Here is a 27,895-nt window from a genome sequence, read left to right on the forward strand (position 1 = left end):
TCTCGCGATGTTGTGCCTCTGGGTTAAGAAACTCTGTGATACCATGTCAGGTTTTCGTTCCAAAATATCTGGATCGCGTTCACTGGAGGGAGACAGAGGTCCACTAGTAAGTTAGTCTTTTGGGTGTTTTCACGAAACCCACAATGCACTACTTGTATGTATTTTCTTACTGTATGTGTAATTAATCTACAATTATACAATACAATTACAGCTAATCTCCCTCTCTTTATAAGGGTGGGGAGTTTCATTATAATTACAGGCCAGATTTAGCTGATGCCTGAATGATAGTAGACATGGACACTAAGTGGTGTGGCGCTTCTACAGACACCCAGCCAGGGAGCCACTGGTGCATGTCAGGACAATAATTACCCCCAGGATTAGAGAGGTCTGGATGGGGGACAGGTGTTAGGCAATACCTGAATGTGACACTGGGGTAACTGTGACACCATGACAGCAATGGGACAATATAGATCCTTTGAATGTGACATATGTGACTGTGACATGTGTCTCCTCAGATCACGAGGGTCCGTAAGGAGAGGGCGAGTATTGGCTACCACTGGAGTGACGTTGGTTCGTTTTACAGCATTCATGTAAAAGTACCGGCTGGCAAAGCTCATGACATCTGATGGTGTGAACGACAGACAGGAGAGAGAGAGAGAGAGGAGAGCAAGAAAGAGAGGCGTATTTTGCTATATTCATTTGACAGCTGTTTACCATGCTGGATCAACATGCCAGACATCACCCTCCTCCTCCTCCTCTGTCATAGCCTGACTGCCCCTCCTCCACTTATTCCTCGCCCTTCCTCCTCCTCCCAAAGTTGAGTGTGAGGGGAAGGAGGGAGGGTCTGCGCCTGGCGCCTGTACAGTACTTAGCTGAGTGAGAGAGGGAGGGGAAGTGCAGTGCCTCCTAGACTCTCCAGGCTAGAGCCTAGGGGCAACAGGGCAGCCTAAGGGGCAAAAGGACTGCTTAGGGGCAACAGAGGAGCCCTGTTTGGCATGGCTCTGTTTCTGGATGGCTCCCAGGCCGTGGGAACCGCGGGGGCCTATTACTGCTTGATCCGGAGGAGGTTCAAGAGGAGGCGCAAGAAACGCTCCGAGCGCAAAGGTACTCCTCTCCAGGATAGCTCGGAGGGATAGGCATTGTGAGTGTGGAGGGGAGTGCTCGTGTGGGCTTGTGTGTGTATCTGTAGTTCTGTTTTTTTCATGTGACTGTACGTAACGTTGATGTATTGGTTGATTGCGTAATGCAAGGATTGCGCTTGTGTATTTGGTATTTACAGAGTTGTGAGCGTTATTACTGCGTATGTTGTGTCTGAGAGTGATGCAGGCAGTTTTCAGATACTGGAAATATGTCATTGAGTTTGTGATGATTTATATGGTGGAGAATTCAGGCGTAGAAATGTACAATGTTGTGGTTGAGTGCCTTAAATGCATGTTCAAAGTTTTTGAGGCAAACCTGTATTTGTAGTAGAATAGTATTACTTTATTTTCCACAGGAACAGAAACATCTATTTGTATTGTCGTATTTGTGTTAGAAGGATCTAGAACTGTGTTTATATCACATGTAATCTTGCTTACTTGGACTATTCTAGTAGGAGCTGCCGTCATGCTAGGGTGGCAGAACGGCCAGGACCGGCCCTGCCTCAGGCCACACATCTGTTGTCACTTTCTCTATGGATCTCGTTTTTCCCCTTTAAACAGCACTATTGTTGTCGTACATTTAACTCTGAAGCGTACTGTCAGTGCCACTCAGACTTCACACACTATATTCTGTAATTTTCTATGACAGGATACAGGCTCAGTTCCACGCCCGTTGCTTTGGGTGATGTCAATAGGCAGATATATGAACTTTCTGCAACGATGGGGGAACCGGTAGTCTGTTGCAAGACGAGCAGATAGGAGTTTCAATTCAGAGAGGTGTCCATGTGGGAAGTATAAACACTCCTTCAACTCCTGGGCTTTAATCTCTGGAGCGTGGGTACAGCATGGCGATAGGCAGTTTTGTTTCTTTGCGTACTGTAATGTGTCCCCGTCATACACAGTCTTTGAGATCCAAAGCTCGACTATAGAAAGGGGAAACTGAAAGTAGATTAGGAATGTGATGGTTTAGTAATTCTTTTAAATCTGATGTTGATTTATAAAAAATACACAAATCAAATAATATTCCTGAAGTGGATGAACTCTTGTGCACTTGTTTCTTCAGTTGTTCACCCTATATAGAGTCTGGAAGGTATAGAGAGAAATAGTAATAGTGTCACACCCTGGCCTCTGTTATATTGATTTTCTTTATTAGTTTAGTTAGGTCAGGGTGTGACATGGGATGTTTGTGTGTTTTGTCTAGTTTAGGGTGTGTGTATTGTTTAGCGGTTTTGTATAGTGTATGGGGTTGTGTTCAGTAGAGAGGTTTAGGAAAGTCTATGGTTGCCTGGTTTGGTTCTCAATCAGAGACAGCTGTTTATTGTTGTCTCTGATTGGGAGCCATATTTAAGGCAGCCATAGGCTTTAGGTGATTGTGGGTAATTGTCTATGTTGCATGTGTGCACTTAGTTCGTTTTAGCTTCACATTTGTTTTTTGTTCGTTTAGGAAGTGTTTGTTTTTCTTCATTAAAAGAAGATGGCTTTCTTTCTCGCTGCGCCTTGGTCCACTCATTCGTCATATATGGGTCGTGACAAATAGCGTCTCTCCGCCATGCCTCGTTGGTCAAAGCCTATGGGGAAATAAATGTTTTTGGGGAGGGGGGTTTTGGGGATAAATGCTAAAAATAAGGTCTATGGTCAACACAGGCTGAGGATATCGTATATGTTTTGTTCTATGAGATAATCTTCACCAGCTAATGTCACTTTTTGTGATTTTTTTTTGTTGCATTTATGTCAATTTTAAAAAGCAGGTAAAGAACGTAAAGGCTTCATACTTCATAAAGGTCATGTTAACTGACAGATATTTTCTCATAGAACAAAACGTATTAGATCTCCTAAGGCCGTGTTGACCTCAGACCTGATTTTTGGCGTTTATGCCAAAACCCTATTCTTTCTCCATTCATTTTCCCCATAGGACAGGCTGAACGAACCAGAGGTAACTCGTTTCCGTTTTTTAGGAAAGGGAAAGGGGGATACCTAGTCAGTTGTACAACTGAATGCCTTCAACTGAAATGTGTCTTCCGCATTTAAACCCAACCCCTCTGAATCTGCCATAATCGACATCCACGAGCGCTATAGACAGCGCGAGCGCTATAGACAATGTCTAACTTTATAAGAAACTAGAGGAATTTAGTTTCCCCCAGTCTTCCAATGATTTCTTGAAGTGCTTGGTCTGATTCCTCAGAGCGACATAATAATCTATCTGTTGATGCATTATGAGGAAGGCCGCCAGTAGGGATTATTACATTGTTGCTATAATAGTCTGTCAAGAGGTAAACAATGAGTTGCCACCTTGGCAGATTAATCATATGAATTAATTAAAGGGAAGTTCAGCAGAACCTTTTAATTATTAGACACGTTTAATATTCTGGCATAAAGCAGCCTCCCGTGACTGAATAAGTAAATCAAATCTATTGTAGTGGAACATTTAGTGAGTATATTTGGGACTGAAGATATTGTTGTCTCTCAGAGCATTATCTGTAATGTGCTGTGCTGCCTGCTGAAGTCATTTTTGTAATATTCTCGCTTCGTTGGGTTTAGACATGATTGTCAATGGCTGCTAATATTTCAGTGGCTTAATAACTCTGAAGCTTACTCAGCACAACCCTCACATAATATTTGAATGCAGATTCCCTGTCATCTTGAAACACTCAAAAGGCAACGCAGCAATGACTTTTGTCTCATTCTGCCCCATGTATAAAATACATAAATGTAGCTCTAACCCATTGTAAAAACAAGGTAAATATTTAAAACAATATTACAAAGAATTTCCCCACTGTTTACACCCTGCACACTGGGAAGCTATGCGTACCGTCATTTCCGCTGTACCTTCATGCTAACTGGTGTGCTGCGAGGTGACGTGACCTGTTGAGTTTAATCTACCGGGGAGGAAAGTGAATTCCAGACAAGGTCAGCGGATGGACAGCGCACACGGCTCCTCTGCGAGACGTACCTGGCTGCCCCGTGACGCTAAAGGAATGCGTCTGTCTAGTCTGCCTGAGCCGTACGTCACGAATCTCCGTCAGTCTGTCTGTCAGACATAACAGTATCCTCTTCTCTGATAGGTGGGGGTTGATAGTGATGCTTGATGAAGTGGCTCTGCTGTATCCAGATAATCCTGGTCTCCAGTGAACCCTAAGATAGCTGCGTTCCGTTCTAGGTTGTTCTAGGCATATGATTTAATGAACCTAGGTTGTGTTGTAGCTTTGGCTTTGATACCACCGCCACGATAATCAGTGGTAGCTGGAGATGTGGGTATAATCCAATTTTGCACACACAAAAAAAAATTGTCCCACTCAGCGAAGGAAACAGTGACAGTTCTTTAATTGTTTGTAACCTGGACGTTTTACTTCATATTATTTTATTAAGACATCTTACCTTGCGTCAAAGTTGCCTATAGCGTAAATCCCACCATAGAAATGTGGAAGCAATTATTTTATAAAGACTTCCTCATTTGCATTCTCCTGTTCTATTGGTTTTCTTTAAACGTTCTTTCATTGTCTAGAAGGCATTATCCTCGTCATATTAGTTGTTGCATCTTTAGATCTCCCCTCTTTCTACATTTTGAATGGATATTTCTGTCTATGGAACCACTTGCATTTTAGAACATGTGTTTTCTGCAAATTGTATTTTAGAACATTTGTGCTTAGCCTACTGCCATGTGCACATTGCTGCGCTGAAAATGTGAAGAAATAATAGTTCACCAACATTTTAAGCTAAACATTCTGATCTGATCTATCAGCCTTATTAATTGATATGGCATATACCTCCACTACACTACCATGATACGCATCATGGGGCTTAAGAAGTGAGTATACGCAATGCCCACTGAAAAATAAATGGGTATACGCCGTATACCTGCGTATAACCTCCACTACACCACTAACTATAATGTTACATGCAGCTGACCCTCTCAAATAGGGGCCACCTCTCCCTCCCCGTCCCCCACCTCACCCCTCTCCTGAGTAGTCGGCCTGTCTGTCAACATTACCTCCAGACCTGGTTAATCCAGGAGCCTTGAGGTGTGAAATTCAACATCTTACCCTTCTCTTCTCTCCATTCCCTCCCTTCTCTCCCAGAGATAGAGGAGCACCTAGCCCGGCCTTGATGGCAGCGGCAGCAGGGGAAGACAGCGATAGTCATCTGTTGTGAGCTATGGGGGTAGTGGTGCGGAGAGAATGGCTGGGGATGGGAAGAGAGCGGCAGAGCTAGGCAGAGCTAGGAACCTGGAATCTCTCATCTGTCGTGTACCTACCTGCTGAGCACATGAAAAAAATGGTGTGCCTCCTCAATGTACAGTGTGGGAGAGAGTACAAAATCACCTGCCTGAGTCTAGGAAGGTAGCTGGCTACCTGGGACACAGTTGGACCGTCACATACAGGGCATTTACACAGTAGCAATTTTCAGCACTGAAGGCCAGGGACCACAGGGCAACCTGTGATGGCGTTAAATGGATTTGATCCAACTGCCAGTCAGCCAGCTGGATAGGAAGGACGAGGGGCTGCTCCGGTGGGTTGCATCAAGGTTTCAGGACTCGGGGCAGCTAGAAGAATTGAACCGGAATATTGGCTTCCAGTCTGACCTGGTATTCCCAGAAAGATCAAATAATATCAACTTGTGATTATGATTGTGTGTTCTGCCTTTGTCGTCATCAGACCTGCAGACCAGGGGCTGAGAGATATAAGCCTAAGGTTAACCCTTGTTTACCCTTGAGCATGACAGTGACAGACCCCTCTGCTCTGCTGAGCCCTTAGAGTGAAGGTGAGAGGTGATGGCATAGTGTGTGTTTGTGCCTGCGTGCGTGAGTTAAGAGAGAGAGGTGACTGAATACTGCGTATGAATGCCAGGCTGTCATCAGCATAGATCTGGAGACTTCTCTCCCATTGGAGAAGACCCACAGGGGGGGCTGACCCCACAGACCCTAGCCCGCTGCTGTGCAGCAATGGGAGCATTGATCTATATTAGCTAAGGCTACCATTTACAATAAAATGGACAGGACTCACCCTTACTAAGAAGGTTGGGTGGAAAAATTTAAAATGTATTCCAGGTGACTACCTCATGAAGCTGGTTGAGAGAATGCCAAGATTGTACAAAGCTGTCATCAAGGCATAGGGTGGCTACTTTGAAGAATCTAAAATATAACATATATTTTGTTTTGTTTAGCACTTTTTTTGCTACTACATGATTCCATATGTGTTATTTCATAGTTTTTATGGCTTCACTATTATTCTACAATGTAGAAAATAGTCAAAAATAAAGAAAAACCCTTGAATGAGTAGGTGTGTCCAAAATTTGGACTGGTACTGTATATCAGACAGATTGATATATACTGTAATGCTTTTTGATTTATTGCAGTTCAGTTTCAGCCCATTTCAGGGTTTAAATAGGTATGCTTTCTTAATTTTAGATTTTCATGTGATTTTGCCCTAAATGTCATATTTCCATTGACTACTGCAAAATGATTTTTTCCCCTTGGAACTTTCAGTTTAATAGCCACAACATGTGTACCTGACAAACTGAAAAAGGTCAACCAATAAGGTTGATTTACCCGATTGCATTATAAGGTCAACAATTGTGTGATTTTAATAACATGTCATTGTTACATCTTCAATTAGCTCCCTCAGTTTGTACACTATTGCTGATGAAGAAAATAAAAGGAAAAGCTATGAACTAGCCTACTGCTCAGTTCCTTCTCGATCTGGTAGTTGATTGTGATTCATTTTATAGCCAATGAGGTACTACATACAGTAGGAACTCTGATGATTTGGTTGGAGGTTTGGTCTTCTAATTTGATACATCTTATGTTTGGATTGTCTCTCTCAACCTGTTATAGGAAGACAAATAAAAAGTAGTGAGGTACAGACAGCTCCCGAGTGGCGCAGCGGTCTAAGGCACTGCATCTCTAGTGCTAGAGGTGTCACTACAGACCCTGGTTCGATTCCAGGCTGTATCACAACCGGCCGTGATTGGGAGTCCAATAGGCCGGCGCAGAATTGGCCCAGCATCGTCCTGGTTAGGGTTTGGCCGGTGTAGGCCGTCATTGTAAATAAGAATTTGTTCTTAACGGACTTGCCTAGTTAAATAAAGGTTACATTTTTTTTTTTTAACAGAGTCTGTCTGTTCCTTTCAGCTCTCACTTGCCTCCGTCTCCCTTCCACCATCTCATCTCATCACCTCACCATGGCACATCGATAAGTCACGCCTGTGGCTTGACGGTGCCTGGTCGAGGGTCCTATCCAGCGTGTCTAAAATGATATTTCACGGGGAGAAAATGGAGGGTGTGAGAGAGAAATATATGCTGCCGCTGCTGCCGGCAATGTTCAAGGAAGCTTTTTGTGCCGGCACCGACAGCTTATTTCTCCCCAGTCCGCCCAAACCCAGTGGATCGATCCATCTGCATTAGACCACCGAGGGGTGCCTCTGACAGTTGGTTTCCGAATTCCCCTCCAGCTGTGTTACTATTCCACTTCTAGAACAAAAACTTTCCCCAACTTTCCATTCATCAGTGTCTCCTCATGCGTTGTCTGGTTCGCTCTGACACCTCTGGCTGGTGTCTTCCTCACAGCGTCTCCCGTCATCATCATCATGAGTTTAGCATTGTTTTCCTCTCTGATGGGATTTGAGTCGGTGGTTTATTGAGGGTATTACCAGCTTTTGACAAGGGCTGATGATGGTTGACTGCTGATTGAGACCAGGGTACCAGGTGGTTAAATACATATTGTGGTGAACTTCATGTTAGTATATCATAACATTACATTTCATATTTCCGCATTTTCGCTCCCAAAAATTCGAATGATTCTTTTTCATCACCAGAAAGCATGGAATGGGTTTATCTTATCAGGGGACAATACCTCCGATTTTATGGAATATCATTTTTATATTTCCATAATAATAATAATAATATTCTTATTTTCTCTTATTTTCATAGGTGTTATCTGCAAAGCAATGACAGAAGGTATGTTGCTCATATTGTCTAGTTCTATGCTACTTCAACACACTTTAATATGGTCCTGCCATTTCACAGCATGCGTGTGTGCGCTCACGTGCAAGCCTGCTTGTTTGTACAGTACACTATGAGTACATAACACGATTTGTAAGATATGTTCCGCCTGCGTATCTGTGTGCTGGGGCGCATGAATGTCTATGTATGTCTGAGACAGGAGTGTATTATTTGAAGGTGAACAACATCGGCAGACATGGTAACTAGGTGTTCGTCTCCGTGGTCCAGGCTGTGTGAGATACTGCCTGTTTCTCCATAGGATGTGAATGACAGGCTTCTCATGTATCAGACACACAGCTCCAGACTCTCCTGGGTTTCCTATTAAACGCATGTTTACACCACACAGACAGCATATGCTGCTATAGATACTGTACTGTAGAACCACATATTTGATGGTGTATCAGCAATGTAAATATGGCTATAGCAATCCTTTATGGCTTTGACATGTTGGTCTTTAGGATGAAATAGTGTACTCGCATTGATTTGCTAATATCGCGGTTTGATGTTCATAGTCCTAAGACTCCCAACATTGATAACTTGGGGATAGTGACTGTGAATAGCAATAAGCTCAAATATGTTGATGCTACATATCCTTGTAAACATACAGTTGAGGTCGGAAGTTTACATACACTTAGGTTGGAGTCATTAAAACTCGTTTTTCAACCACTCCACAAATTTATTGTTAACAAAGTATAGTTTTGGCAAGTCGGTTAGGACATCTGCTTTGTGCATGACACAAGTAATTTTTCCAACAATTGTTTACAGACAAATTATTTCACTTACAATTCACTGTTTCACAATTCCAGTGGGTCAGAAGTTTACATACACTAAGTTGACTGTGCCTTTAAACAGCTTGGAAAATTCCAGAAAATTATGTCATGGCTTTAGAAGCTTCTGATAGGCTAATTGACATCATTTGAGTCAATTGGAGGTGTACATGTTGATGTATTTCAAGGCCTACCTTCAAACTCAGTGCCTCTTTGCTTGACATAATTTGAAAATCAAAATAAATCAGCCAAGACATCAGACATTTTTTTGTAGACCTCCACAAGTCTGGTTGATCCTTGGGAGCAATTTCCAAACGCCTGAAGGTACCACGTTCATCTGTACAAACAATAGTACGCAAGTATAAACACCATGGGCCCACGCAACCATCATACCGCTCAGGAAGGAGACGCGCTCTGTCTCCTAGAGATGAACGTACTTTGATGCGAAAAGTGCAAATCAATCCCAGAACAACAGCAAAGGACCTTGTGAAGATGCTGGAGGAAACAGGTATAAAAGTATCTATATCCACAGTAAAATGAGTCCAATATCGACATAACCTGAAAGGCCGCTCAGCAAGGAAGAAGCCACTGCTCCAAAACCACCATAAAAAAGCCAGACTATGGTTTTCAACTGCACATGGGGACAAAGATCATACTTTTTGGAGAAATGTCCACTGGTCTGATGAAACAAAAATAGAACTGTTTGGAGGAAAAAGGGGGAGGCTTGCAAGCTGAAGAACACCATCCCAACCGTGAAGCACGGGGGCTGGCAACATCATGTTTGTGGGGGTGCTTTGCTGCAGGAGGGACTGGTGCACTTCACAAAATAGATGGCATCATGAGGGAGGAAAATTATGTGGATAAATTTAAGCAACATCTCAAGATATCAGTCAGGAAGTTAAAGCTTGGTCGCAAATGTGTCTTCCAAATGGACAATGACCCCAAGCATACTTCCAAAGTTGTGGTAAAATGGCTTAAGGACAACAAAGTCAAGATATTGGAGTGGCCATCACAAAGCCCTGAAAATTTGTGGGCAGAACTGAAAAAGCGTGTGCGAGCAAGGAGGTCTACAAACCTGACTCAGTTACACCAGCTCTGTCAGGAGGAATGGGACAAAATTCACCCAATTTATTGTGGGAAGCTTGTGGAAGGCAACCCGAAATCCTTTACCCAAATTAAACAATTTAAAGGCAATGCTACCAAATACTAATTGAGTTTATGTAAACTTCTGACCCACTGGGAATGTGATGAAAGAAATAAAAGCTGAAATAAATCATTCTGTCTACTATTATTCTGACATTTCACATTCTTAAAATAAAGTGGTGATCCTAACTGACCTAAATCAGGGAATTTTTTACTTGGATTAAATGTCAGGAATTGTGAAAAACTGAATTTAAATGTATTTGGCTAAGGTGTATGTAAACTTCCGACTTCAACTGTATGCTAGCTAAAGTTCTTACAAGAAAACTTCAATCATGTTTTCAATGTGAAACCTTTTAACATGAATGGCTAACAGAGGCTATACAGGCTGTGGATACAATCCAGTGTTGATATCTGTGAGCTTTGACAGTGAACAGAATGCCACTCCAAATCCTTGAAGTCTGTCTCCCTACTTCCCTTTTCTTCAAATGTGTGTACACAAACTCCCTAACAGATTGCTACATTTGTTGACATTTTCTCATTCCGCCCCAGCTAATTTCTGTCGCCCATTATCTTGGTGAGCGAATGACAACCTAAGCCTTGGTCTCCGTTCATCCAGCACACACAAAGCAAGCAGCCAGCATTTCCAGAGCGAGGTGCCAGGGCTCGGTGGTCTGATAACATTGTCAGTGCTAATGTTCGGGAGGAAGGAGTTGAGTGGCGGCGGGGGTACAAGGCCACTTCTTGTCACGCGGAGAGACGAGATTACACTGTTCAGGCTGAGAGAGAGAGGCTGGTTTGGCTAACACAAAAGCCAGCTCTGGTCTTCGTACAACCAAAGCAGCTTAACAACAAGGCTTTCTTGTTTCTACTTGGTTCACTTATGTGATTTACTTACTATGATGTGCACCATTCACTGTTGTGTGCATAATTCTTGTGTGTCGTCCTACTAAGACTGTCTAAAACCAGGCTCATAGAAAACCCCCTGGGAAAGCTGACTGCCATAAAGAATAAAGGAGTCATATGGTTAACAAAAGCACTCTGTATGTAGCACTGTGCAATACCATATGTGTCAAAGAAAGGAAGGTAAAGACCCTCTTCTCATCCCTGTCCACCAGCTCCTAGCACTAAGAGCAGCATACATATCCTGCTGATTTCCCTTCCTGGAATGTGCATTGACCACCCTGCTGATTCTGGTTGTTGTTGTTCCCCTACATGGAATATTAGCTCAGCTATGGCCCCTAGCAGTCTACAGCTATGTATGTGGCCTTGGAGAAATATAGCAATGGGCACATTACCACACTATATGCTTATTGCTATGGTTCTGGCCAATTCAGTGGCCTGCTGTGCTGAGAGCTGTGCAGCACTAGCGCTGTCCATGGTGCTGACTGCTGACAAAGAGCTACTATATTCCTAATGAAACCTATTCTGGAGGCTGTGGCCGCAATGGCCGCTGCCCTTTCTTTAATACCCATCTGGCTCCCTGCGCCTGGCCAATATGACTCTGACACATGTTGAGCCAACAGCCACGCAGTTGCCTCCAGCACCATGTTAGTGGAATAGGACGTGGTGCAGCTGGGTGGCTGTATGGGGTCTGGATGGATGATACCATTATAGCAAGGTTGGATATCACTAGCTACAGACATCTTGGTTCAGTGAGAGCTCATTTTGGCACTGACACATGCTTCATCACTCAGCAAAACTGATCTGTTCATGCAGAGGGCCAAGGCAATATGAACCATCATAGACCTGGTGCTTCATTCAGCATTTGTCCACTTGAAAGTGAGAGCAAACCAAACAAAGATGACATTTATACAAAGTAATGAGTAAGACTGTAACTTAACCCAGACCTCCATTAATCTTCAGTGATGCAAATATGACACTTCCTCTCCCTTGACCCCTGTAATGGAAATGGCAGCGATTACCCACAAGGCCACTCTCCAGGAAGTGACCGTCCAGTCACCACCCCCCACAGCAATGAAAGCAAGGTCCCTAATCCCTAGCTAAGAGTATCACAGTAAAAACCATCCCGTCAACGTTTGTTTCAGCCCAGAAAGCAGCGATGATAATTATCTGGTAATTCGTTCATTCATACATTTCCTGCTTGGTGGATGACATGTAGAGTGGCAGTTTGGTGATTAACCTAACGTGAATAACAGCACCGTCGCGTCCCTTATCGTACTGGAAGGCAAGCGCTGGCAGCTTAAGGCGGCGGGGGGGGGGGGGGGGAGTGATGGCCCTCTGACAGGCAGGCAGGAAGGGGTAGGCGAAAGGGGTATAAGAAGAAATGTGAGCGATGTCATTTAATAGCTTAGACTCACTTCCCTTCATTGACTACAGCTCAGCATTCAACACCGTAGTACCCTCAAAGATCATCACTAAGCTAAGGATCCTGGCACTAAACACCTCCCTCTGCAACTGGATCCTGGACTTCCTGACGGGCCGCCCCCAGGTAGTGTGGGTAGGTAGCAACACATCTGCTACGTTGATCCTCAACACAGGATCCCCTCAGGGGTGCGTGCTCAGTCCCCTCCTGTACTCCCTGTTCACCCACGACTGCGTGGCCAGGCACTCCAACACCATCATTAAGTTTGCAGACGACACAACAGTGGGAGGCCTGATCACCGACAACGACGAGACAGCCTATAGGGAGGAGGTCAGAGACTTGGCCGGGTGGTGCCAGAATAACAACCTATCCCTCAATGTATGATGATTGTGGACTACAGGAAAAGGAGGACCGAGCACGCCCCCATTTCTCATCGACGCAGCTGTAGTGGAGCAGGTTGAGAGCTTCAAATTCCTTGGTGTCCACATCACCAACAATCTCGAATGGTCCAAGCACACCAAGACAGTCATGAAGAGGACACGACAAAGCCGATTCTCCCTCAGGAAACTAAAAAGTTTTGGCATGGATCCTCAGATCCTCAAAAGGTTCTACAGCTGCAACATCGAGAGCATCCTAACTGGTTGTATCACTGCCTGGTACGGAAACTGCTCGGCCTCCGACCGCGAGGCACTACAGAGGGTAGTGCGTGCGGCCCAGTACATCACTGGGGATAAGCTTCCTGCCATCCAGGACCTCTACACCAGGCTGTGTCAGAGGAAGGCCCTAAAAATGGTCAAAGACCCCAGCTAACCCAGTCATAGACTGTTCTCTCATATATCATATATGCATAGTCACTTTAACCATACCTACATGTACATACTACCTCAATTAGCCTGACTAACCGGTGCCTTTATATAGCCTCGCTACTGTTGTAGCCTCACTACTGTATATAGCCTCGCTACTGTTATTTTTCACTGTCTTTTTACTGTTGTTTTTTATTTCTTTACTTATTTATTGTTCACCTAACACCTATTTTTAACTTAAAAATTGCACTGTTGGTTAGTAAGCATTTCACTGTAAGGTCTACTACACCTGTTGTATTTGGCGCACGTGACAAATCAACTTTGATTTGATTTGACTCAATAAGGTGGCAGTTGCAGAAGCGCTGTCTAAATGAATGGTTTCTATGATCTACTATTATCTACTCTGCTTTCAGACGACAACAACAACCGTGCCATTTGCTCCCAAATAGTATTTTCCTTTCTCATTGTCATTGAATGAGAAAAGTTGTAAAAAAGCAAAAACTTTTCAGTTGGACATTTTTTTTATGTGTTCTATATCTAGTTGTGTCTGCACCCGCTTCTTCTTGAAAGTGTCATTACGGAAGTGATACGGAGTCTGTATTCCTCAATCACTCCGTCTGTAGTGGCTGGCCTGATTGGATAGATTCAGCAGGCTGCTTTTCTGTGGGAATGCTTATCAAATGCAACCGCTTCAAGGCAACGGCACCAAAGAAATGCTTCTGCGGCAATCACAGATCACCTCCGTTCAATTCCCTCCATTTTCTCTCAGCTGGCAGGAGGACTTTGCATTTTGGTTGCTTTCGAGAGAGGCGACACCAATTATACTTTCCCGGTCTATGTGAAGTATTTACATCAAAATATTATTGTTTCTATTTGAAACCCTCAGTCATTTATTCCCACCCCCCAAATAAATCAAGCGTGTCGAGATTACTCCAGTAGTGTTTTGAAATGGTATGTTTGAGCAATAGGTGCTGCTGTGGTCCTAGTTGGATATATCCACTCTCTGAAACTCTGAAAATGTGCATTTGAAAAAATCTGCTTTTTTTCGGGCCTATTTGCAATTGTCCTTTGAGGGTCTCTCCCCTCTCTTCTGAAGAAGAGCTGTGTGGACAACACTGAGAGTTTCTGTAACCCGCCAATGCAATTGGTTTTCCCCCTCAGTGTTCCTATGAAGTTACTGCATCTCATCCTGTTGGCTACTCTTCCCTCCTACAGAAGTGCTATGTTGTTATCGCCACACCACAGACCACGGGGGGACAGAATACAAATCTAACACCCTATTTAATCCCACAGGGAGGAATAGAGAGAACAGACAACTATTTTTCCACATTTCTTGTCTTTGGTCAAGATAGATTGTGGAGATGAGTATTGGGAAAACGACAGTATGCCCGATACAATACAGCTTGTATTGACTGATGTATAAACTGTAGATTCAATCACTATTTAATTATATGATTTCCTCAGCAAACGAATATATGCAACAGCTTCCTTAATGCTCTGTGACCGTAGGGTTGATTGGCTGGAGAAATGGCCTGTGTAAAATGTAACAGTAGAGTTAGATTAGCTTAAGGCTGTTTCTCTGTTTTACAATTATTATATTGATTTACTCTCTCTCTCCTTTCTCCTCTTCTCCTCCCTCTCTCCCTGACTTTTCGCTCCGTCTGTTTGTGGGTTGATATAGTATCTGAGATTAACACCATGAGCGGTGGTTTCCTCCCGATGGCAAGGGTATATCTCTCGGCCCGTAGCTTCCTACAGTTGCTATCACTGTCATGCACATTTGTTCTGGTTACACTATTTTCAGATATCTGCTACTCCATTCCGTCAGTGGGTTTCAATCTTATACGCTGTCACGTTGATACTGTATTTTTTTTAACATGGCCATTTTTTCATGGCTGTCTGGGGAAATGTAATTGAAGTATTCTATTTCTGGAGGACTTCCTGTGTATTCTCAAATTAACAACATAGGCTACTGTACTGTATAGTGTGTGAACTTGCAGAATTTTCCAGAAGAGCTAGTTCAGGGGTTGCCAAACTTTTTTTGTCCCACGAGGGGGGCTGGCTGGCTATGACAGTTCATTACAAATCAGTCTGATAGTACTTTTGACAATATTTCAATCTGAAGGAAGTGACTGAAATGCATCAGAAAGATCATCAGGCCATACTTTTGTATGATCTTCTGTGTAGAAAAGAACACATCTTTCTTTTCCCCGCTGTCTGATTTAGTGCCTGGTCTTGTCCATTCTGAGTCCTGTACGGCTTGTAGAGGGAAACAGAAGACAACTAAGTGTTCCTGAGAGTCTTATCTTTCAGCGATGGCGTCATAGTATTTTCTAGCTTAAACGGTTTAAAAGATAGAGCCACATTTGTCGGAAGGAAACAGGAACTTCTCTATTAATTACGACTGCATCTAGCGGCTCTATGAACCAAGCGCAATTGAATTGAATTGATTTTATTTCAGTATGGGAAACGCTGAGCTAGTTGAAACCAAGGGATAATGGGACAGATATTAAAGTCACTAAAGACTGCCCAGACCTATATGGTCAGTCGGCATGGACAGGATTAGTCCAGATACTGAATATGTACAGTACCAGTCAAAAGTTTGGACACACCTACTCATTCATTTGTGGAGTTTCTTTCCTTCTTAATGTGTTTGAGCCAATCGGTTGTGTGACAAGGCAGGGATGGTATACAGAAGATAGCCCTATTTGGTAAAAGACCAAGAACAGCTCAAAGAAGCAAATAGAAACGACAGTCCATCATTACTTTAAGACATGAAGGTCAGTCAATGCGGAAAATTTCAAGAACTTTGAACGTTTCTTCAAGTGCAGTCTCGAAAAAACATCACGCGCTACGATGAAACTGGCTCTCATGAGGACCACCACAGGAAAGGAAGACCCAGAGTTACCTCTGCCGCAGAGGATAAGTTCATTAGAGTTATCAGTCTCAGAAATTGCAGCCCAAATAAATGCTTCACAGAGTTCAAGTAACAGACACCTTTCAACATCAAATGTTCAGAGGCGACTGCGTGAATCAGGCCTTCATAGTCGAATTGCTGCAAAGAAACCACTACTAAAGGACACCAATAAGAAGAAGAGACTTGCTTGGGCCAAGAAACATGAGCAATGGACATTAGACCGGTGAAAATCTGTCCTTTGGTCTGATGAGTCCAACTTTGAGATTTTTGGTTCCAACCGCCGTGTCTTTGTGAAACGCAGAGTAGGTGAATGGATGATCTCTACATGTGTGGTTCCCACCGTGAAGCATGGAGGAGGAGGTGTGATGGTGTGGGGGTGCTTTGCTGGTGACACTGTCAGTGATTTATTTATATTTCAAGGCACACTTAACCAGCATGGCTACCACAGCAGTCTGCAGCGATACGCCATCCCGTCTGGTTTGCGCTTAGTGGGACTATCATTTGTTTTTCAACAGAACAATGACCCAACACACACCTGCAGGCTGTGTAAGGGCTATTTAACCAAGGAGAGTTATGGAGTGCTGCATCAAATGACCTGGCCTCCACTATCCACCGACCTTAACCCAATTGAGATGGTTTGGGATGAGTTGGACCGCAGAGTGAAGGAAAAGCAGCCAACAAGTGCTCAGCATATGTGGGAACAACTTCAAGACTGCTGGAAAAGCATTCCTCGTGAAGCTGGTTGAGAGAATACCAAGAGAGTGGAAAGCTGTCATCAAGGCACAGGGTGGCTACTTTGTTGAAGAATCTAAAATCTAAAATATGTTTAACACTTTTTTTGGTTACTACATGATTCCATATGTGTTTTTTCATAGTTTTGACATTATTCTACAATGTAGAAAATAGTAAAAATAAATAAAAACCCTTTTAACTGGTACTATATGTATAATATATACTCTAAGATTAACCTAGCGTCATGCCCAAGAAGCGTCATACCCAAGAAGACTCAAGGCTCTAATCGCTGCTTCAATAAAGTACTGAGTAAAGGGTCTGAATACTTATGTTAATGTGATACTTCAGTTTTTATTTGTAATACATTTGCAAAAAAATCTAAACCTGTTTTTGCTATGTCATTGTGGGGTATTGTGTGTAGATTGATGAGAGAGAGAGAGAAAAAAATCTATCCATTTTAGAATAAGTCCGGAACGTAACAAAATGTGGAACAAAAAGTCAATTGGTCTGAATAGTTTCCGAATGCGCTGTATAGCAGGATATGTCTTGATTCCTTTCTGATGGGTGTATATGTGTGTGTGTGTCTCTCTCTGTCTGCCTTACAGGTCGAGCTGGTGTGAAGCAGCCCCGTAACCAGCCGAGGTTCTTCACCATGGAGGGAGATGAAGAAGAGAGCATGAGTGAGTTCCCCCCCCCCCCCACACACACACACACCCCCGGTTCCTCCACTTGCTGTCTTGTTGTTCTGCTTGTGAAGTGCTTACACACACCAATAGTAGAATATCCCTAGTTGTGCAAAACTATTTACTCGGTTATATGTTTTCAAGTTGGATACTGTTACCAATAACACCACATTATTGGAAGGAATCCAGGGAGGAGAATTGTAGGCCTATTAAATCTCCTTTTCCTGACTTGTTTGTGTAGGATTGACCTTGAGAACGTGCCATCAGACTGGGTTTCCTGGCTCAGGAGGGTAGGATCAGAGTTTAAATCTCCCATTCAGGGGGGGATGAGGGGATATCTCCTGCGTTATTTCAGACCATTTTAAGAGACGGATTTGAAGCTTGACCCCCTGCTCCTCTTCTCAAAGCTCCTAAAACCCCACGGAGTACCTCCTCTAGGTTCTGAGAGCAGTTATAGTTCAGTCTTAAACTACCTGCAACAAGCCTGGGAGGGTTATTGAGGAAAGGATGCTCTTTCTATAGTCAAAATACAGGGTTTGGCAACAAAACATTTTTTTCCCCAATCCCAATGAGGCTTTCTCATGTTGTAAGGTACACAGAGAGAGAGAGAGAGAGGGGCTGTATGTATCTATGCCCACAGTATGGAGCAGATGTTGAATTCAGTGCTTTGGCTGGCAGTGCGTTGCCCCAGGAACATCATGCAGATCCCATTACACACTTGACAGTTATGATGTTAGGACATGTTATGTGTTAGGACAACCCTAATCCTCCTGCTTCCCTGTTACACCAAGCCCAACCCAGCCGAGAGCTCACTTGGATTACTGTGTTGGTCAGGGACGTCCTCGCTGCAGGGAGGGGTTGTTGGCAGGCAGACGTTGCCAAGGTTACTCAAGAGCTTTCTGGTGGATGTGTGTGTGTCTGGGTCAGAACTGAGCATGGTTGGCGGCGGACAGTGTTGTCGTGGCGCGGTCAATCACAATGCTCTGTTGTTGAAAAATCTTTTTCCCAACAGGGTTGTAATCACTACTCCCCTCCTGTTGCACAGATGCATTGTGTTTTTTTACACCGTTTATATTTTCTCTTGCATGCTTGTTTTTTACTTTACCACAACCACCAGCCTAGTCAGAAAAAAAAATCTGATATATATATATATATACTCTGTAAACTTTGTTTCAGAAAATTATGATTTTCAGCTTGGTCCAGAGCTAAGTAAAATGAAAATAAAGTTATTATTTGAATACATTTTTGACTGCAGTGGTGCATGAAAATCCCAGAAAACACTTGTTTGTTTGTCTCCAGCACCTCCATTTTGGGAGGTGGCGATATCCTTATTTTGTCCCTCTTCTTTCCAAGCCCCTTGTCGCTACCTTCTTCTCTCCTCCTGCATTTTGTACAAGGATGTATTTAATCCCTGAGCGCCGAAAGGAGTAACCTATCGAGCTTTTGCTGGAGGATGTTATAAATGAAAATTTACACCAAGTTCCATCAGCTTTATAATCAGGACGTGGCGATATGTGTTCCCTCAACCACAGCTACACCTAATTTATTGATACCATGATTAATACAAGCCTTACAGTTAAATTGGTCATGCAGTCCTTCACAGGACATTTCTAGAGGTTTTGAGCCTGTTCTTCAATAACACAGATGGATAGATTCACACTGAAATGTTTAGACATTTTGGTGGGGTTACTTTTGTATTTACACTGCCTATGTCTTTGGTAGTGCTTATTCTGAAAAATACAGAAATAAACTATGAAGATTTTCCTCAGAAATCTGGCCTTTCATCAATTTCTTTTCAGGCCCCCCTTTGATTGTATTGAAGGTTCATGTTGATACTAATATTACTGTGTATTTAACATACACTGTTTTCTGTAATGACTACTTATGACTCTTTGAAAATCTAACATACAAAGGAACACAGATCACTTGTCCAGTTACAAAGAGAGATAAAGGAATCTATAAATTTTACATTTACAAGATCCTGCAACGAAGGCGTTGTAAGTTACTCTTTCTGGGCACCGCAGGTTCCAGCAGCACCGACGTTAAGGAAAACCGCAACCTGGACAACGTGGTCTCCTCCTCCAAGGAGGGGTTGGGGGGTGAGGGGGCAGCTCACCTCCCTAATGGGGGCAGTGCAGGTTGTGGAGGGGGCAGGAAGCGTCCCTTAGAAGAGGGTAATAACGGGCATCACAATAACAAGTACAGGCCCAAGAAGCGTAAGAAAATGCCCGGGCCCATTCTGCCCAAAAATGCCCTGATGCAGCTGAATGAGATCAAGCCTGGACTGCAGTACAAGCTGCTGTCTCAGACCGGTCCGGTCCATGCGCCCGTGTTCGTCATGACTGTCGAGGTCAATGGGCAGATGTTCGAGGGCTCCGGCCCCACCAAGAAGAAGGCTAAGCTCAACTCGGCTGAGAAGGCCCTGCGGTCGTTCGTTCAGTTCCCCAACGCCTCCGAGGCGCACATGGCAATGGGTCGGACGCTAACGGTCAACACAGACTTTACCTCCGACCAGGCTGACTTCCCGGACATGTTGTTTAATGGGTTCGAGACCCCGGCCCCTCCGGAGGAGTCCTTCTACCTGGGCTCTAACGGTACCAATGGCTCCTTCAGCACCCTGGGACTAGTAGAGTACCCCCTGCTAGTGAACTCAGGTACTACCGGCCTGAGTCAGTCCTCGTTAGGCCTACCACCCACCCCCTCCGTCCCAGCCTTTGTCTCCCCCGCTATTGCCAAGAACCCTGTCATGATCCTCAACGAACTACGACCCGGGCTAAAGTACGACTTTGTGTCAGAGAGTGGAGAGAGCCACGCTAAGAACTTTGCCATGTCCGTGGTGGTGGACACACAGACGTTCCAAGGCTCAGGGCGCAATAAGAAGTTGGCCAAGGCCCGGGCGGCGCAGGCTGCTCTCTCTGCCCTCTTTAACATGCAACTGGACCAGACACCGTCCAGACAGCCCATACCCAGAGAGGGCCTGCAACTGCACCTGCCACAGGTAAGAACTACTACTGCCGACACCACGTTCAATATGAGACTGTTGGATGACATGCTTGTTTCATTTGGTTATTTGAAAAGTTTTACTTTGAATGTATGGCACAGAATAGCACATAGTAAACTCATAACGCAGGACAAACTCCCTCTCCCCATCAAAAATCTTGTGGAGCAGTAGAACAATTGTAGTAGTATGCAGAGACTCTTCTTAACTCTATCTGGGTGGTTTAACCCCATGAAATAAGAGAGCAATGGTCAGATATGTCCGTTTGGTTCATCCTGCATTGCAGGCAGTATTCAGTGTTCACTTCCTATGAACTATTCTCAGTTTAATTGACTTAATGGTTTAACCAGCTCATTATAAGCCTCTGACAGGGCTTAATTGAAAAGGAGACGAGGCTTTGAGAGACAGTGGTGCATTACAGCCTTGAACGTTCCACGTTGCATTGTGTACACTCAAATCTATTTACACGTCACTTAATCCCGTACCCCTAATCCCTCCTGCCTGAGATAACGACTGACGAGGCAAGGTAAATTAAACTGTAATCTTAATTAACATCAGCTCCTGAATGCTATTCAAACATACCTATTGATTAGACAAGCTGCCTGCTCCGTTGGCCTGTTTTTCGAGCAGATCAGTCAATGAAGCGGATGGATGATTTGCGTTGCGGCGTTTAAGCTCCCTGGTGTCTTGTCTGTCACTCATCCCTATCTAAACCCTTTCATCTGCAGTTAGTATGTCTGATCCCTGAAGAAGTAGGCACCGCTAATCTATTATACTGCACTAGCCTGTCTTCTGTTCTGCTACCTGAGCTTCAGTTTGAGAAAGCAGTGTCTCTTTGGGGTACCCTGGGTTGTCATTGCCTCTGTGGTTTCTAATGTACACATTCATGTAGATTTTCAATTGATCATAGATGTTTCATCAGAGCTACATGGTGAGCCAGAAGGGCATCGTCATAACGTTTGAACTTCCCCAGGAACGTTCTATTCTGTCTGGGTTTAGTCTCTGGTTTTAAGGCCTGGGTTTTTCTTCGGATGTTATGATGCAGAAGCTCGGTATCTCACGCTCGGCTTGGTGTTTATTTCAGGTTCTAGCTGACGCTGTGTCCGGTCTGGTAGTTGACAAGTTCAGTGAGCTGACGGATAACTTCACATCCCCTCACGCGCGACGGAAAGTCCTAGCAGGCATTGTCATGACAACAGGTACTGTTAGAATAACTTTCGTTTTTTTTTACTTCAACCTGATTGTTCATCTCTGACTCTCTGTCAAATCGAGAGAGCCCCGCTGGTGCTGAATGGATCACAACGGGGGGGTTTCATTAGACACTAATCACAAAAGACGTTTGTGTAATTTACATTGTAAATTAGGTATCAATTCACATTTCCTAGCTGATTTTTATCACTGCATCATGAAACAAGAGGAACAAATGATATACTGTATTCAGCAGACTATATCGTATTTTATACCATTTTTGTCGCACAATCCACGCATCCCACCCAGGCACCGATGTCAAGGAGGCACAAGTGATCTGTGTTTCCACGGGGACCAAGTGTATAAACGGCGAGTACATGAGCGACCGCGGCCTGGCTTTGAACGACTGCCATGCTGAGATCATTGCTCGTCGTTCCCTCCTTAGGTACCTGTACGCACAGCTGGAGCACTTCCTCAGGTAAGTCACTGTAACCACGGAGACTGGGTTAGTAGAAACTGACTGGTCAACAAAAAAATGACATTTTACCGGATGAAACAAATGCCAATGTAGAGAAACGGTTACCCTTTTCTTACCACGCGTCTCTGTCTGTCTGTCCGTCCGTCCGTCTGCCATAGTAACATCAGAGAGGAGCAGCAGAAGTCGATATTCATGAGGTGTGAGAACAAGCAGGGCTTTCGTCTGAAGGACAACGTGCAGTTCCACCTGTACATCAGCACGTCGCCCTGCGGAGACGCACGCATCTTCTCACCCCACGAGGCTGCCTTTGAGGGTGAGACTTCTCCCTAGGTGGCTCTTCTTCTTCATTTTAAAAATGCTTCTTCTTATTTCCTTTCCATTTCATCCACAGATCAGGGAGACAGGCACCCTAACAGGAAGGCTCGTGGTCAGCTGAGGACCAAGATAGAGTCCGGGGAGGGGACCATCCCTGTGAAAGTCAGTAACACCATCCAGACCTGGGACGGGGTACTGCAGGGAGAGAGGCTGCTCACCATGTCCTGCAGTGACAAGATCGCCAGGTCTGTCTCTCTCTTTGACACCACTCCTTGTTACTATGTTTACAGTTTAGCAACCAGTCAAACTGTAACCATACAGCAGGTGTCCAGTCATTTCCATGGAATAAAGAATTTACATGTGATATTCATAAAAACAACAAAAATGTAAATCTACCATTTACGCCATTATTGTGAACTTTGTCCGACTTTTCACAAGTCAGAGATAGCCGCGAAGGCTTTTGCTTGAGCAAATCACATGGACAGAAAAAAGCCCAGAGAACAAGCCTTGAAGGAACAATCTAACAAACTTTACTGAGATCTAAAGTGTGTAATCAACAATATTGTTCATGATTACACACCTGCGGATTGACGAGCTGTTACAGTTCCTAGGGCACTCCCAGCAGGGATGCCATTTCCGTGGAGATTAATCAAAGGGCTAATCACGGCTCTAGCATAATCACACCTGTAGCACTGCTCTGTTGGCAGAGTGATACACAAGTGATTGGGACTTGAGCGAGGGTAGCTAGCCTGAGGAATGCACTAATCAGAATCATTTGAATAGCATCTGACTCCAGGCAATAAACACCCTTCATCACTAAAAGTGGAGCTTAATGTTCAAAAAATGGGAACTGTCCAACTGAGAGGCTATTACATATTATTTTCTTCAACCCAGGTTGCATTATCAGGTGGAGAAAAACCGGGTACAAGTAGACATTTTCAAATTCAACCTCTGCGTTCAGATTGATCAAAATGTCCAGGGTAGAATCCCGAAATGTCAAGAGTTTTTCAAACTTAGACTTGGGTCTTTTTCATATCTTGCGCTCAGGAACATCTGTGCTTTGTTGGTGTTGAGGCTCATAAGGTCATGTGACTCATAAAGCAGTGCCTCCTCCCTATGAACACCACTTCTCACTGCCGCCCTTCTCTCAGGTGGAACGTAGTAGGGCTCCAGGGCTCTCTGATGTGTTACTTCACAGAGCCCGTCTACTTCTCCAGCATCATCCTGGGTAGCTTGTACCACGCAGACCACCTCTCCAGAGCCATGTACCAGAGGATCGCTGACATTGAGGACCTGCCTCAGACGTTCAACCTCAACCGGCCACTTCTGAGCGGTAAGGGGTCTGGCTGTCGTCCTACTCATCCCACATCCTGCTCCCACTTAGTTTATGTCAGACAACAGCCCCTGGATTGTCCTGAAAACCATACAGTACCAATCAAAAGATTGGACACACCTACTCGTTCAAGGGTTTTTCTTTATTTGTTCGATTTTCTACATTGTAGAATAATAGTGAAGACATCAAACCTATGAAAGAACACATGGAATCATATAGCCCTTACACTGCCTGGAGGTGTGTTGGGTCATTGTCCTGTTGAAAAACAAATGATAGTCCCACTAAGCGCAAACCAGATGTGGTGGCATATTGCTGCAGAATGCTGTGGTAGCCATGCTGGTTAAGTCTGCCTAGAATTCTAAATAAATTGCTGACAGTGTCACCAGCAAAGCACCCCCCCACCATCACATCTCCTCCTCCATGGTTCACTGGTTGAAATACACATGCAGAGATCATTCGTTCACCTACTCTGTGTCTCACAAAGAAATGGTGGTTGGAACCAAAAATCTCAAATTTGGACTCATCATACCAAAGGACAGATTTCCACCTGTCTAATGTCCATTGCTTGTGAATTTTGGCCCAAGCATTGCCATTTCTGAGGCTGGTAACTCTAATGAACTTATCCTCTGCAGCAGAGGTACTGTAACTCTGGGTCTTCCTCTCCTGTGGCGGTCCTAATGAGAACCAGTTTCATCATAGCGCTTGAGGGTTTTTGTGTCTGCACTGAAATTTTCCACATTGACTGACCGTCAAAGTACTGATGGACTGTCGTTTCTCTTTGCTTATTTGAGCTGTTCTTGCCATAATATTGACTTGGTCTTTTACCAAATAGGGCTATCTTCTGTAGACCACCCCTACCTTGTTACTGATTGGTTCAAAAGCATTAAGAAGGAAAGAAATTCCACAAAATAACTTTTAACAAGGCACACCTGTTAATTGAAATGCATTACAGGTGACTACCTCAAGAAGCTGGTTGAGAGATTGCCAAGAATGTGCAAAGCTGTCATCAAGGCACAGGGTGGCTACTTTGAAGGATCTCAAATATAAAATTACTACATGATTCCATGTTTTATTTCATCGCTTTGATGTCTTCCCTATTATTCTGCAATGCATAAAATAGTAAAAATTAAGAATAACCCTTGAATGAGTAGGTGTGTCCAAACTTTTGACTGGTGCTGTATATCTCACAAAGGAATCTTTTTACGTCACTTTCTCTTCTCTGCAGGAATAAGCAACGCAGAAGCACGGCAACCGGGTAAAGCTCCTAACTTCAGTGTGAACTGGGCTGTGGGAGACCAGGGGTTGGAGGTTATCAACGCCATGACAGGCAAGGACGACTTGGGACGGCCCTCGAGGCTCTGCAAGCACGCCCTCTACAGCCGCTGGGTGCGCCTATACTGCAAGGTAGGCTACTTAACCCGCACAACACCTTATATACTCTCAGGTAGCTGTTGCTGTGCGTGGCTGGGTCGTTGAGACTTATTATGTTCCAAGAACTCCATTTAAAAGGTCTGTTTGTTCACTTGATTGTTGAATCATTTCTTACTGTGTTATATTCTTGTCCAATTAAAACGTCTCTCTTCCTGCTTTTTAGCTTTCACAGACTCTGAGAATCAAAGGTGCCAAACCCAGCTTGTACCATGACGCCAAACAGGCAGCGTTGGAGTACCATGCTGCCAAGCAGACTCTGACCAAGGAATTCCACAAGGCAGGACTGGGAGCCTGGGTCAAGAAGCCTATCGAACAGGACCAGTTCTCACTCCAGTCCTGAGTGGGTTGTTTTCATAGAAATATGATGACTATGTTGTTCTAAAATGTGTATGGTTGTTGTCACGGGAGGAAGAGGAGGCTCAGATGAAGATACTACTCCTACCAGCTGTTTCGACTTTATTTGTTCTGTGTGTGGATGACGCTCACCCAACCCCTTGTTCCCTCTCCTGATCACTCCACTTTTCACCGTTGAGACATTGAATTTGGTTGAATTTTGTCTTGTTGTTTTTCCTCATTGACTCACCGTAAAGACTTGTTTTCATTATTGTTCGCGTCAACAGAACGATTGTCATTGATGTTTTGTTAGTTTAATGTTGTTTATTCCACTTACACTAGTAACCTAACACGTGACATACGACAGCTGTACAACTGGAAACCTGGGATTTTTTAAACGGATTTTGTTGATTACATTTTATAAATCAATACATGCAAAAATCAACTGAAATCAGTTGGCTATCTACAGACAAACCTTGTCTACACTCACTGTATGATTATGCCAAATATATAGAAAGCGTTCAAGCTCACCTCCCAGTAGTGGTCATACCAATAACTATTTTGCTGTTTTTTTCCTAAGTATTAGTGTTGTGCCCGTTCCTCTTGTCTTGAAGGCTTATGTCCTCTCTTGCACTTTTCATGTGCAGTCTTTTCTTTGTTTCTGCTGTGAGATGTAAAGCATTGCACTAACTGAGGACGATATGTTTGTTTGTTTTTGAATAGTGGTAGATACGTGTGTTTTTTGATTCCAAAAATTTGACTGAGAATGCTTTCTGATAATGATGTTTTATCTAAATCTATCTGAAGTCGGTCCTAATTAACTTCTGAAAAATATTTGATTCCTTTGTCCCTTTACAGTGAATGACGTAAATTATACTAAAGTGCATATGGCCTTTGAAACGTACATTTCTATGGAAAGATATTCTTGCAGCGCGGTTATTTGCTATGCAATTGCAGAATGGCTCACGCTCTTGTGGTTGCCAGACAGATGCAGTGGACTTTGTGTACTGCTTTTTATTTGAACACACAGACAACATTTTGCTATCATCATGTAGCATTTGTTGGGAGTTTGACAAAAAACGACTGAAATTATTTTAGCTCATATTTAGCCATGAGTGTTGAGGTAACTTGAGCAAATTTTCTTTGTCTGTCATCATAAGCCTTACCTCACCAAAGACGATTTTTATTTGCTTTTTGTTTCTTTAATCTGTAATGTTTGTTTGAACAAAGTTTCTGGTCACTTCATTTTGATTACTGTGTTTTATACTGCTCAATGTCATCTCTTTGGACTATTTATTTGAAATGAATTGAAATGGATCCCTGTGTTAATGTAGCAATTTAAAAGTATGAAACTGTAGATCATTTTGACCTGTTCTGTGTCGTTTTTAACAATTAACATGTTACCAAAAAAAGAAAATATACCCAACATGTATTTCTAACAGGCTCGGAAATGTTAATGTACAGTACTTTATCTAAGTATACTCATTGGAATCAGACAACTCCCGTGAAAAAGCCCATTTTGAAATTTTCCCCCTTCTGTGTTGTCATACTTCTCATTCGCACCTGGCATGTTTTCTTATTTGTTTATTTTGAATAGAGTTGCAAGAATCAAGGCAATTGCAGTTTTTGAAAGGGGACCAAGCACAACTTGGGATGTAAAAAAAACTAAAAAAAACTTGAACTGCATCAGTAGTGAATGGCTGGTTAACCATTGTGAATAACTTTTGATCACTCCCTCCCAACCTTTGGGTGTTCTGAGGGGTCTGCTCTACGTATGTTTGCTTTCTCTGACCAAGTTGTGAGCGTTGACTGTGAACTTTGACCGGGTCTTTTGCCGTCCTGTAATGGTTCATGCACCGTTTGATTGATGTGCCCAGTCCACTGTAGTCTCTAGAATAAGGGCCCTAATGCATGAGCTCTCGCTATAAAGCATGAGGAAAAAATAAAATAAAACAAACCAGATAAACAAAAATCATACATGTAGAAAATGAGAAAAGACCTATAAATGAGAAATATAATAAATGGTAACATAGGTAGATGTTGTATATAGTTGTCTTTATTTCATACACTATTTGCTGCCAAGTTCACTGCATTAAGTAATTTCTTATTTTATACAAAAAAAAAAAGAAATTATATTGACAGTACAATACTTTTAAAAAATGTGACAGAAATGTATGAAAAGTAAAAAGTGGCACTATGATGATTTTATAGAAAATAGTGTAATAGCAATGGTGTTAACACAATGCTAGGCAGCTGCTCTGTTTGCATTAAAGTAACTGTCCAGTGAAAATCAAACTTTAAAAGCTTATATTCTG

General features: G+C 43.4%; 1 protein-coding gene across 2 annotated transcripts; it reads left to right on the top strand.

Annotated features, from left to right (window-relative positions):
- The first annotated feature begins 542 nt into the window (after nucleotides 1-542).
- Nucleotides 543-27,875, top strand: LOC129859568 (double-stranded RNA-specific editase 1-like). Of its 2 annotated transcripts, XM_055929479.1 has the most exons (11): nucleotides 543-1,104; nucleotides 8,065-8,091; nucleotides 17,427-17,501; nucleotides 19,529-20,502; nucleotides 21,587-21,701; nucleotides 22,000-22,168; nucleotides 22,327-22,481; nucleotides 22,560-22,728; nucleotides 23,635-23,816; nucleotides 25,042-25,220; nucleotides 25,411-27,875. In XM_055929479.1, the coding sequence occupies exons 1-11, from the start codon at nucleotides 996-998 to the stop codon at nucleotides 25,585-25,587; spliced, it is 2,331 nt and encodes a 776-aa protein (XP_055785454.1). In that variant the 5' UTR covers nucleotides 543-995; the 3' UTR covers nucleotides 25,588-27,875. The 2 variants fall into 2 exon arrangements, with proteins under 2 accessions (XP_055785454.1, XP_055785455.1); XM_055929480.1 differs by lacking the exon at nucleotides 8,065-8,091 and having other exon boundaries at nucleotides 545-1,104.
- The last annotated feature ends 20 nt before the right edge of the window (nucleotides 27,876-27,895 follow it).

This window comes from Salvelinus fontinalis, chromosome 7 (genome assembly GCF_029448725.1).
Source record: "Salvelinus fontinalis isolate EN_2023a chromosome 7, ASM2944872v1, whole genome shotgun sequence".
NCBI classification, from domain to species: domain Eukaryota; kingdom Metazoa; phylum Chordata; class Actinopteri; order Salmoniformes; family Salmonidae; genus Salvelinus; species Salvelinus fontinalis.

Bases quoted from the DNA above. Each gene is read 5' to 3' on its own strand.
- LOC129859568 (XM_055929479.1), top strand. From the start codon at position 996: ATGGCTCTGTTTCTGGATGGCTCCCAGGCCGTGGGAACCGCGGGGGCC. The intron at 21,702-21,999 runs GTACTGTTAGAA...CATCCCACCCAG, and splicing joins AGGCATTGTCATGACAACAG to GCACCGATGTCAAGGAGGCA. The intron at 22,482-22,559 runs GTGAGACTTCTC...TTTCATCCACAG, and splicing joins CCACGAGGCTGCCTTTGAGG to ATCAGGGAGACAGGCACCCT.